This window comes from Podarcis melisellensis, assembly GCF_964234715.1.
Source record: "Podarcis melisellensis genome assembly, chromosome: 12".
Classification (NCBI taxonomy): Eukaryota; Metazoa; Chordata; class Lepidosauria; order Squamata; family Lacertidae; genus Podarcis; species Podarcis melisellensis.
Window position 1 is genome coordinate 45,790,179 of NC_138544.1, and position 13,246 is coordinate 45,803,424.

General features: G+C 43.0%; 1 protein-coding gene across 7 annotated transcripts in view; it reads left to right on the top strand.

The window, feature by feature from the left end:
• Nucleotides 1-6,126: 6,126 nt before the first annotated feature.
• The window catches only part of ADARB2 (adenosine deaminase RNA specific B2 (inactive)), a 363,889-nt gene continuing 356,769 nt past the window's right edge, over nt 6,127-13,246 (top strand). For 5 of the 7 annotated variants that reach the window (XM_081931677.1, XM_081931679.1, XM_081931678.1 and 2 more), the window contains exon 1: nt 6,127-6,794. In XM_081931677.1, the coding sequence (XP_081787803.1) occupies nt 6,695-6,794 (100 nt within the window). In that variant the 5' untranslated portion in view covers nt 6,127-6,694. Of the gene's footprint in view, nt 6,795-7,220; nt 7,289-13,246 lie in introns of those variants that run through there. The other 2 variants (XM_081931681.1, XM_081931682.1) reach the window with 2 other exon arrangements.

Here is a 13,246-nt window from a genome sequence, read left to right on the forward strand (position 1 = left end):
CACATACCCCAAAAGAAGATTTATGTCACCAAAATAAAAGAGGACATCAATTTGTGTAATATGCGCGTGTAGTAATTTATTTGTTTAGGCACAACTTTAGAAATAATTGCTATGATTTTTCAGTAGCTATGCAATGCCTCTCCCCATAACTGAAAGACACCAGGTGTTTTATGTGTCTGCTCAGTCTGCTGACCAGATGCTGCTAAGTAACCATTGATGAGCACCTTCAAGGTCCCACTCTGTCATTTAAAGCTTTCTTGTGTTGAAATTAGACTTGGGACTGGGAGGCTCTTCAAATACAGGACAGGCCTCTGAAGTAGGACACAAGCCACATTTGATTTTTTTGTGTAAAATAAATTTTTTAAAAAAACAACGAGACTCATTTCTCTTCCTCTGAAATCAACTGGACTTCCTCCTGAGCCAACACGGATAGGACCTGTGTTGTCTGCGCAGATGCAGAAGAGTAACAAAGTCCCCAGACTACGCGAGTACAATTTTACTTTCAAATGAAAGCTTGCGCAAGGGGTGGAAGAGCTCAGCGAAGCTTCACGGGCATCGAGGACTTGAAATAACAAGTTTGTAATAACCGGAAAGTTACTGAGAGTAAACCATTTCACATCAGGGGAGATGACCTAGATTGAGACCAGAGAGTTTTGACTTTATTTATTTATTTATTTTAGGCTAAAGGGGGGGGGGGCAATGAACATGGCCCGGCTGTTCTCACAAGACTTAGTGCAGGCAGAGGAAAGATTAATCAGAATGTGAATAATTTAGCATAATTTTCCTTGCCTCCGTGTTCGCAGATTTTGCTTCCAATATCGCTCTTTAAGGAGATGGATAAAGAAATACTTTGACAGGTGCTTCATGACTTAGAACTGGACTCCAAGGCTCATCTAGACCAACCACCTCACATTGCAGGAATCTCAGCTGGTTCACACATAACAGATGACCATCCATGGTGCAGTTTATGAGGCCCTGGACAGTTGAATTCATTGCCACCTTATTACCACCTCTTTCCCTATATTGTGTTGCAGCTCCCTCCTTGCATCATTTATTCTCTTATGACAAGGTTGGGTCCTGCTTTCCCTTTGGGTGGAGACAGAGGTTAAGTAGGTGTTGATCATTTCCACCTTCTTTCTGTTTAGAATTCTGAAAATTAAAATGCAGTCTTCTGAATTTGGCTTCATGGGAACTGATGGTTAAAACAGTACATATTGTATGGCTGTTTTGCAAGGATCTATTTATTTACCAGCTAGTTGTGCCCATTTGACTGCACACCCTCATTTTCTCCTATACCAACAATAGCAACAACAACAACAACCCGCAACCCAATTACTGACTCTTTAACTCAAATCAAGATGTGAAATTGCCTCAGTCTCCATTCTTCTCATTTCTTTCTCCCAAAATAGCCTTCTCACTCACCTACTTTTCCCTCAAGTTCCTGTATTTCTGAAAGTTTTCTCCATTGACCCCCTTCCTCAGTTGTGGCCCTTGCCTTCTTTACCTGCTGGGATCACTTCTCAGTAATCAAACTGCTCCTCAAAACCACTCCTATCTCCAGATCCTATGTGATGTTTTTATCTCAGCCAAACTGACAGCTTCCCTCACCTTATAGAACGGTTGCAAAACAGGTTCTAACAGCTTTTCCTCCACCAGGTTGGAATGGTTTTGAAAAATGCTGTGCCAACATCCCTCCAGTCCAGCTAATCAATGACACAAGCACAATACAATATAGGGCAGAGCAGGGGGTGGCTAACCCCTGGCTCAAGCAATTTTTCCTGCCCTCTCAAGACCCCATTGACCTTGGTGGCAGCAGCAACAAGAGAGAGAAAATCAGAAAGGTTTGCTTCATGGACAGGAATGTATAAATCTCACCACTGTGCCCTGCTTGATAACCCCGCTGCTCAGTTGATCAACTATAGGGTGCGGGGCATACTGCACAAGATAGCAGGGTGGCCACATTCACCACTGACATGGATCTTGCTTCCCCCAAAGGTTGCACTGCACATGACCAGTTCAGCAGTGCAAGGAGGCTATGGAATGGAGAAGAAGTGGCCATCTTCAAGCCATAGGGATGCCCCTTTAAGGCTGTGAAAGGGAGCCTGGAAGAGGTGGTCTGGAGACAGTGGCTTAATTGCCCCAGTCTGCTTCCAATATTTGTTGGAACAAGTTGCTCGTTTGCTGCTCTCTGTGGTCCAGTATCTTCTGAACAGCCTTGCTGTTGTGGGATCTGGCACTAAACCAGAATTCAGTACCTCAAATAGTTATGTGGAGGAAGGAATGCCAACAGGTCTCGCTTGATCTTTGTCCTCCCTGATCTTTGATTGCTGAGTGTCCTTTTCTCTAACAGTCTTAAATCCTGCAGGATCCCAATGGGGTAATGTGATGGTGGGGAAATTTCAAAGGCAAGCGAAATTGAGCTGTGACTGTTTGCTTGAGGATATTTCTACTTAGTTTGGTTCAGCCCTAGAATCCCAAAGGTGCCCCCTGGGAAAGAGCAGTGGTGTGGCAGACTGGTTAACGGGGAAACCAGTTTTGTTGCCCTCTGTGCCTTTAAATCTGTTGCCTAACTTTTGTTTTGCCAACGTTTATATTTCATGGTTTCTGAGTTTCTCAGTCGACAGCTGTTTTCCTGCTCTCTGTCCTTCTTTCTTGGCTTGCTTAAGCCTCTCCGTACCCATCAACTAATCACACGGTTTCCTAAACACAGCAGTTTAGAACCTCTTCATCTCCCTTTTTTCCCCCTCATCCGTTGCTGTGAACTAAGCAAAACCAAAAAAGATTTCCCTTATCAGCTCATCGGCCATGTTTGTATATAGCACTAAGCCATAAACTATGGTTTAGTAAGCCATACCGTTCTGAATTTGTAAGAAAGCAATCCTTTTAGTGTGGCACCATCCATACTTTGGAACTCCCTACCTATTGACGACACTACTCCTTTCAGCACCTGCTCAAAACATTTTTGTTCAGGCAAGCCTATCCAGGCATGTAGAAGTTGTCATATTTTTCATCTAGTTTTAGCTTATTGTTGCTTTTAACTATTTTCTAATGTTTTAAATACTTGCTTTAAACTGTTCCCCCTGCTAACTGTATTTTATTATTTTCCTACCACTTTAAGGTTTTATTACAGTCTAGTGGTATATAAATGTTTTATTATTATTATTATTATTATTATTATTATTATTATTATTATTATTATTATTATTTCACAACGGGTGCTGCTCTCCTCACCCCAGCAAGACATCTGGCACCAGCTGGAATCTCACTCAACACTGAAGGCAAATAAGCCTTGTCCTTTAATAATAATAATAATAATAAAAACCCTGGTCACCCTGTTCTGTACAGAATAGCACATTTCCTCCCTAGCTGTGTCAAAATAGAGAATTAAAGGAATCTAGGGCTGCAGCCCTGTTCAGACATACCTGTGCACAAGCTGTACTGAAGACAGTGGGACTTATTTATGAATGGAGTAAGTAGATCTAGGGTGCTTCCAAGGAGGTATTCCTTGATGGATGGGTGCTAGTTGTGACAGCAAGCTGCTGCTTCTTCTGCTTCTTCTTCTTCTTCTTCTTCTTCTTCTTCTTCTTCTTCTTCTTCTTCTTCTTCTTCTTCTTCGCAACATCTGCACAACACCACGTGGAAAGGAAAAGGCATGGCAGTGGTGAAATGGACACGTCTCCATTCCTTTTTTTTTATGAATCCTGACTTGACACTGTTTCACCTCAGAAGTGAAACTGGCAGCTGTTTTTTCCAACAGCACCACAAGGGGGAAGAGCTGGGAGAAGGGAGGGAGACTGGGAAGACGATGGATGGAGGGGCAAATGAATGATGAAGAAAAAGAAGATGAAGAAGGGTTGGAATTTATACCATCCCCAATCATGCCAACGACCACAGCCTCCAAACTTCTAGAGGCAATTACATGACCTCGGTTAACACATGAATCCTCATCCAGCCATTGCACACCCTTTTGCACAGCACATTGGGCTACAACTCCTATCAGCCCCAACCAGCAGCCCATCCTGTTTCCCATGCTAAAAAAAGCACATAAAGCAGATGGGAGTAGTGATGGAAAAGCTGTCACCTTGCAAATGCTGCTGGACTCCAACTCCTGTCATCATACCTGGCCGCTGTGGCTGGTGGGAGTTGGAGTTCAACAACATTTCCTACCTCTGGCCTAGAGGTTTGCACTAGACTGTTGCATAACCTCCAACATTTCTCCAATTAAAATAGGGATGCCCCATTCCGTAGCGGCCTCAGTCCTGTATACCTGAAGGAGCATCTCCACCCCCCATCGTTCAGCCCACAGAGATCCAGCGCCGAGGGCCTTCTGGCGGGAAGTGAGGTTACAGGGAACCAGACAGAGGGCCTTCTCGATAGTGGTGCCCACCCTGTGGAACACCCTCCCATCAGATGTCAAGGAAATAAACAACTATCAAGGACAATAGGGACACTTAGAGGATCTTCTGTTGTAACTCTGCCAATGACCAACAACTCTGCTTATCATTTACTGCCCTGCACAGTGGAAGAGCACCAGCTTTGCATGCAGAAAGTATTCTGGTGGCATCTCCAAGAAGAGCTGCATAAAACGCTGGAGAACCACTACCAGCCTGTGTAGATGATAGTGAGTTAGATGGGCCCCAAACTGGAACTCAATGTAAGGCATTTTCCTTAGAGCTGTTTAACTGTGGAACAGACTCCCTAGGAAGGTGGGAGACTCTCCTTCAGTCAGTGCCAGATTACCAAAAGGGCAGAGTTCAACACCAGCCTATGGGCCCCACACCTATTAGGGGCCCCACAACAATGGATCGGAATAATTTTGATTTGATCTTGCAAGAAAATTACAATTGAGCTTTCTTAGTTTTAGAAGATAATTTGCAAGATAATCGCCAAGACTTTGACTGCCTGGGGGCCTCCACAGGGTTTAATCCAGCTCTGCCTTCATTGGATGTTCTGAAAAAGAATGGATGCCTCCTTATTGGGGATTATTTAGCTGCAATTCCTGCATTGCACGGGGCTGGACTAGATGACCCCTTGGATCCCTTCCATAAATCTAAGATTCTATTATTCCTATGCTGCCATATTCTCCCCGCATGCACCCCATCCATCTAATCCAGATTTACCCTTCCCGAGGAAAATTATGCGTGTATATTCAGACATGCTGTGTGAAGGATTATGTGTGTGTTTTTATTTTGGTACAGTATCATTTATTAAGTATTTTATACGTTTACCTGAGAGTGAATCCCAGTGAACATAGTGGGATCTACTTCTCAGTAAACAAGCCTAGGAATGAAACTGCATAGGAAGGCGTTTTGGTTTGGGGTTTGTTTGGTGACTGAGCGAAAGATTGCACTTTCTGGTACTGCGGTTTGTAAAGCCACTAGCTCAGGCACTTTACTGAATTCCTTGGAACATAGTGGAACATATGCGTAAAAATAAATAAATTGCAAGAGGGGAGTAAAAAAAAAAAAGAGTTTGCAGTAAACTAAGCACTGAAAGAAAGGGGTGTTGCTGGGGATTTTGGGCCATTTTTTGTGTACTGTCCTTTTCATGGCTACATTCTTGCACCCGGGTAAGTTTCGGAGAACGCAGTGGGACTTAAGTGCGAAGAACGGCACCATCAGGCTGAAAACCTCTTTGCGCGTTTACTCGGGAGTAAGGCGCACGCGCACACAAACCATCAACTCCGCGGGACGCGCTTCTTTCCCAAATGGGGCAGCGGTGCGTTACTGGGGAGGATGCATCGGATCGGAATGTATAATAAACTCTGCCGCCGGCTCGTAGTAGTACACCGGCCGGCAGGTTGCCGGTGGGGCTTTTGTGTTTTCTTTTTATTCCCTTTACAACAACTCCCCTCCGGGCCCGTTCTGCCTTCTTTCCCTATCAGGTCCCGGACACATCCATCAGCCCCAATGGGAGCTGAGTGTGCAAGCTGACAAGGGATGGATGGATGGAGACCGGGGGTGGCTGGTGGTAGGGATGAAGGGGGGGGGTGCGCGCTTCTGCTGGTGGTGCTGCTGATGTCAGAGCCAGGAGACAGTTGTGATTGGATCTAATTAGACTTTGCAGCAGCAAATAGACGCGCTCCCTGCATGATCGCCTTCAAAGTGGCTGCTGGGGCCAAACAACTAGGAGAGAGGTGCAAAAAAAAAAAAAAGGAGAGAAAAAAAAAGAACGCGAGAAAGAAACAGAAAGAAAGAAGAGAGAGAGAGAGAAAAAGTGGGCGCCGTGCATTTCCAGCCCCTGATAAAGCAAAGGCGCCCTGCGAGTGAGGGAAAGCTGCCGAGGAGGAAGAAGAGGGAGGGAATCACAGGTGAGCCTCCCGGTCGTCGCCTTTAATTCATTTATTTGGAAACTCTACCTGCGCCCGGCGCGCTCTCCGTCCCTGGCTTGGGAAGTGTCGCAGCGCAGGCACTTGAGCGCAGCTGGCCAAAAGCAAAAAAATTAAAAAGAGGCGCACGATCCGCGCGCAGCTGCTCTGGGTTTGCTGGTTCATAAAAGTCCCACCCGGCTTCGTAGACCTCGCAAGCGGCGGCAGAAGCACCACCAGCACGGGCGATCGGGAGCAGGGAGGGGGCGTCGCAGGCAGCCAGCCAGCCAGCCGACTTTTCTCGCTCTCGCTGCGCGGTCCCCGAGCCAGGCGAGCGCGGAGCCAACGCGCTGCCGCTGCTTCTCCTTGTTGCCTCAACTACCGGCGATGACCTCCGTCCTGGGCACCGGCCGAGCACCGGGAGGGCCGGGGAGCCAACTGAAATGCAAGTCCAAGAGGAGGCGGAGGAGGCGGTCGAAGAGGAAAGGTAAGCGTTGCTCTTTATCACTCCCCACCCCTTCCCCAAATTTCCCTTTTGCCTTCGCCTTCTGCATCGGTTTGATATTGGAGAGGTTGGCGGGGCGGGGGACGTCCTGTTTGTGCCGACTTACTGCGGGGACGGGGACGAAGGGATGCCTTTTTGGTACTCTTGTTCGGATGTGGCATCCCCCGAGCATCTTCTGGGCGGCTGGTTTCGGGGATGGGCTGTCTCAGTTGTTTCACTCCACCTGCGTTTACCTCCGAAATCCTCCCCCCACCACCACCCAAACAGGCAGGTAAATGTCTGGCAGGCGGAGTGTGCTTGTAAAGGGGGGGGGGGGTTTACAGTATATATTTTACGTGGGGGATTATTTGCCAAGAGTGATGGGAAGAGAAAGAGCTTTTTTCTCCCTCCTTCCCATGTGCTGGCATCAACATAGCCAGATTCCGCAGCGCAAGTCAAAACATCTCTAGCAGGTGATTCCTTTGACCCTGTCAGAGGTAAAAAAATTATCACATGATTCGTAAAACGGGTGAAAGTGGGGGGGGGGGACTGGACTAGTCTGAGACTCTAAAAGGTTTCCAGATTGCAGGTTTTTCATTTGCCTCCTTTTTAAAAAATAAAATGATAACTATAATCTCCGTCCCAGTTGATTGTGACAGGGTAAGTATGTAGTCTTGCTGCAAGCTGGTGGTTTGTTTGCTTTTTAACAAGGTGTGAGGATAATGACATCTCATCTGATCACGTTTCACCTCACGGGGTTGTATTTTTTAAGCGAAGAAGCAGGGTTTGTGCAGTTGGCGGGGGGAGCAATAAAAAAGGCCCCCAATCTGGGGACAGGCTGCACCTGGGTAGCTACCGTTTCTCTCGCCCTTGCTGTGAATGGGCTTTTCTTGCCAAGGTTTGTTGCTTTTCTGAAAGTTAGGGAGTGTGCTAACGCTGCTCTGATTCTCTAAGGGGACCAGCGTTCTATAAATGGCAGAGGAATAATTATCCTAATCCAAAAAAGAAAGGAGAGAAGCTGCCGGATGTCATAAAAAGCTAAAGTCTGCCTGAGATTAAAGGTTTTCCCAAAGCTGTCCTGTTTCCTCGTAAAGGAAGGATGAGACGGTGCCGGCAGATTGCTAATGCTGTCTCCACAGTTACCATTAAAGATATTGTGAAATCATAGTGGAAAGTCAAGTGACAGGCGCAAAGTAAGGCAGAATCTCACTCAGGGAAGTGTGTTCTGCTGCAAAGATGTTCAGGGCAAAGTCTCTTATCAGAGCAGCAAATTCCACCTAGTCGAGAGTTGTCTGAGATAAGTTTATGTCGGCTCACTCAATCACCTCAAGACTCTTTTTGCAGTTGGGATGGAAATGTTTCTTCCCTCTCTGAGAATTAAGCAGTCAGTCTGTCAGAGGCCTAAGATATAGAGGGCACAAGTTTGTGTTTTAATTGTTGCCTCATGTATCATCAAGGCCACGGTATGTATATGGTGGTTAGACAAGTTTTGGGAGATGCTTAGAATGAACACATCCATTCTTATTTAATTCGGCTGTTTCTATGCTATATCTTCTATCAGTTAAAACTTTCCACAGCAGGCAGCCATGGACAAATTAAACTGTCAGATGTGTCTGTAGGAAGGTCAGTGAATGAAAAGTTTTGTGTATGCCCTCTTAATCTCCTCTTTGGGTTTTAAGTAAAAATCTTATTTGTAACTTCGGTTGCACAAGGAACTTTTGGAAGTGTCCTGAGTTTCAGAAATAGTATTTGAAGCATCGGGGGGGGGGGATTGTCAAAAAAATTATTTATAAAAATATAAAACTTTGGAGTTTCTTTCAGTTGTTAAATCTCCAGTGTTGCATAATTGTACGCCAGCATTCTGCCTGAGATTTCACATTCTACCTGTAAGGTATCTATTGTAAAAAGGTATCTATTGTACAAAGTGCATGTCAGTTAAGCAGTGTCTGCTTTCTAGGAATTTTAAACTTAGTGACATTCTAAATTTGTCTCTTGAACAGAATCAATAATTCATTTCAGCCAATATCTTAAGATAGCTTCCTGTGCAAATTTCACAAGGCCGCTCTATTTCTAAGCCAATACATTTGAATAAGAAAAAACCTGTAATGAAGATTCCCTCATTTCTTACACTTTCCTCTTAATCTCTCTTAGTGTTACTGAGTAACAAAGGATTACCAGTGAAAAGAACAAGTTTGACACATGTTGGCTACTTTGAAGATAGTTAACAGGAGTATGGTATTAGGAGTTCAAAGTCTTAATAACAATGTTAGGGTATTATTCGATCATTTAAGAGAGCTGTGTTCTGGGACTGTTTTATAGTTTGTGTTACCTTTTCGGATAAAAGGTAGCAAAGGGTTCATTTGACAAATAGATCTCTACTTGAAGACCCACAGTTTATAAAACAAGGTGGATATGGATGTATCCCAACACTGAAAATTACATTTAAAAAAAACAAACTGGGTTTATAAAAAAATTCATTTTTTTAAAGCCCAGTTTATATTCAACCTGTTGAATTTGATAGTTTGATAATAGTTTTGTAAATTGGTGTTTAGTCTGCCGTAGAGGCAATATGATGCTAAGCAGTCCCAAGTAGGGTTTAGAAGTAGGGTTTATTTAGCAGTAATTGTATAAACAGCAGATAAGAGCAGATCTCTGTAAACAACGTGAAGGAATATTTGTTGCTGCTTTTCAAGAAAAAAATCCATCAACATGGTATAGTGGGGAAAAGTGCTTTTATGTCACATACGTACCATTTTCTCTTGGAAAATGGTGAAATATTTCTAATGATATGCACATTTAATGATGTTCCAAAGCATACTTTACTGCATACTCTTCTACTTTTAGAGTGCTAAAAGCAACAACCTATGTCTGCAAAAATGTTTACATCCACTTCATCATTTAGATGCTTGGTGATACCTTGATACATTTCAGCTTTGCTTTGAACAGCGAATGAAAATAAAAGGCTCATATACACTCGCTGCTCAGCTGACAAATGTGCATTGATTATATTTGGAAAACTGAGAATTCTACTGAAAATGTCTGCGTGATGGATTGACATTTAATGCTGCAAAGGTGTGGTGTTTATTTAACCACCCGTGTGAAGCTAAAATGGCTGATCTTCATTTGATAATACTGTTTCCTCATTTCCCCCCATATACTTTCTAGGATTCCCTAGCACTGCAAAGGTGTAAAGTTTTGTAATTTACAACCTCCAAGTATCTGCTTCTTCTTAGAAACACTTTGCTATTGTGAATTTTCTCAGGAGGAGAGAAACCTTGATTCTACATTGGATGAAATAGTTTTTAAAAATCAGTATATATTTAGAACTAAAATCTGCCTGAGCAGCTTCTCAACTTCTGCGACTGATTCTGAGGTAAATTTGTCGCATGACTTGCAAACGTCAAAGTAATATTGCTTTGTTCTTGGGGCCCGATCCAGCCAAAGTTAAGTTCCTTTAAGTCACACTGATTTCAGTGGGATACATGTAACTTTTCCTGCTCTAATCAATTAAAATTAGAGGTGCTTAGCTTGGGCTATATTATGTTTTTGCCGTGTTCTTGTTCTGTTGCCTTTATAAAAGTGAATCATTCAGAAGATTTTAAAATTCAATCATTACCAAATGCCCTTTCCACAGATGCATAACGTGAAAGTTTTTCTGCTTGCCTCTTGAAATCTGAAACCATAATCTGAAAGCAAAGCTTATGGATTTCAATAGAACTTGCTCGGAATAATGTTTAGAAACAAGGAACCACTTACTGACAGCTAATTGGCACATGACTGTAAGCATGCAATATATTTGCTCCATCGTTTGGAAGGAGGGGTGGGAAGCTTGGATACAGGTAAATATGTTATCCTTTTTTCATAATCCGTCTAAAGTTAATGAGTGCCGAAATTTATAGAATTATATTTCTCTCTCTCTCTCTCCAGCAATTTGTTGCATTGTCAATCTGTGGTCTGAGCTGACACTGGAAAACAGGTCCAGCACTTTGGAAGAATTTGCTGTTGTTTAGATTTAAAGCTCAGCTTTTGGGAGAGTTTTTTTGGGCGATGAGATTTTAAACGCGGTAGATTTTGATAAGCATGCTGAGAAATTGTGGAGCATGTACTGTACAAAACTGGGTATCAACCATGTGAGGGTTTCTAAAAATAGCTTGTTTAGGGACGAGAAGCCCTTGGAGATGGCAAAGGTGTATATAAGCATGTATGCCAAAAACACCACCAACAAAAAAACTTCCAGACACCTCTTAGTAGTAAAACACACACACACACACATATTAGTTAGGGGGTTGAATTTTTTCCTTGTTTGCTTGTTCCCCAGCAGCAATTAAGCTGACTCATTGTTTGCATGTGGGCTCCCGGGGGTTAGACTAAATCTGAGGCATTTGCAGGGAGAGAAGTAAACATACAAAGTTAAATGCTACTATCTGGAAGGAGAGGCAAGGTTAACGCTGGCAGAGCAAGCACAAAGGGTTGGCAGCAAGAGAGACAAATATGTGCAGCCAAGAAGAGGGTGTGTGTGTGTGTGTGTGTGTGTGTGTGTGTAAAAAAGAGGTTGTGGTGCAATGAAATTTCTGTGAAAATTAATGAAATTAAGGGAAAGGCTACTGAGTCCATTTCGGATTCCCATTGTGCATTCTCCCTTTTACATCAAGGTAATAAATGTGTGTGTTCCATCTTGAGCTAGATTCAGGGACAAATGTCTCCCCTCACAATAGGCTGGGTGTCGGGCTTCAGGGTGTACACCTTATCTTACCTTACACGTCCACAACCCCGACAGCTTGTGAGCAAGGATTGGGATTTGGAGATTAAAATTAAATTGATTAAAACTTTAATACCCCTCTTATTTTGGGTTTTCCCTTCCCTCTCTCCCCACCCCGGCTTTCACCTTTGATTTCTAGTGATCTATTAGGTAGCAATTTGCAATGCCTGAACTTAACGTTTAGAATGAGGGGGAAATTGTGGAATTCACGATTCCATATCTGCACAGTGGCGGAGCATTGCATCAATAGTAGAGCTGCCTCTTTCTAGCAAAAATAATAATAATAAAATGAATGGGGAAGGTTGGAAAGAGCAATAAAATGAAGTACTCTGGCAGCAACAAAAAAAGGTAAAAGGGGTACAGGTTAAAATGTGCAATTAAGGAAATTGATTACTTACTTGAGTACTTGGGGTGTTTTACCTTCCAGTATGTAGTTTTTTTTAAAAAAAAAAAAGAGAAGGAAAAGAAATTTGGTCTTGTTTCTTAAGGGTTTTTGTTTTTGTTTCTCCGCCTCATGATTGTACAAGTACTTCGTGCTTCATGTATCCAAACTCGGGAAATGATTGTTCAAATGAGTGAGACCTCTTGGATCAGCTGAAATCTTGCCCTCCACCCGTATTCCAGCTACTCTAGTGGAGTTTGCGTATTAATTGAGATGAATAGAGTATTTACAAGATTTGGTGATGGGAGTGCCTGCGTTGATACTGACATGTGTGAAATGCCTGCATATACATATATATATACATATACATACATATATATATATATATATATATATATATATATATATATATGTGTGTGTGTGTGTGTGTGTGTGTGTGTGTGTGTAAAGGCTGTGCACAAATGTTTAATGAAAGATCAGAACGCTATAAAGAGAAATCTCTATGGGGTTCCTTATGCCCCTTCCTTCTACTTTACAATAGGATAGACATAACTGCAGTACCCAGGAAGAAAATTACTGACCGTAGAATCTGCATTCTGCTTGAATATTTCCCTCCATCAAAACAACCCTCTTTTATTTCCCGCCTTAAAGTTATACTCCACCCCATTGCTCTTGCTGCACTCCACTGAAGCCCACATTAGACCTTTATAGAAAAGAAACATTGCTAAGTAACAGTGAATAATTAAATTCAGGAGGAGAAAAGGAAGGTGCTTTCATATGGGTCAAGTACCCTCTACAGAATTACCCGGGCGATGTGAATAATAGTGAACTTGAATTTCTTCCCAGCTTTATAACCCAACTGTCTCTCTCATCTTGCCAACTGTTTACAAATTTGGTACTTGTGTGTGTGCGTAAATGATGAGTTATCTGAGAAGAGGGGAAGTTTGATAGGCAATACAAGATCCATCATTCTCCAAGGGCCTGGAACGGTCTTGTCCCATTCCTATGTAAAACCCCTCTGACTCTTGCAAAAGTTGTATAATTTCTAATAGTGGGGAATAAAAGCACACACGCGCCTCCTTTACCTGATCTTTTCCTGTCTGTTTGCATTGTCCAGGAACACCGGCAACGTAGCAGATTTTTTCAGAAAAGCAAGTTGCGGCGACTGATGAAGTGCAACAATTTGCTAGTTTTTCAAAGGTGGCTCACGACTGTCAAATAATATGCCTTTAGTATGAATGCATCAAATAATTTGGCAGCTTATATTGCTTGGCCTTTATAACATCACTAATTTATTAATAGCCTGTTGGAGGC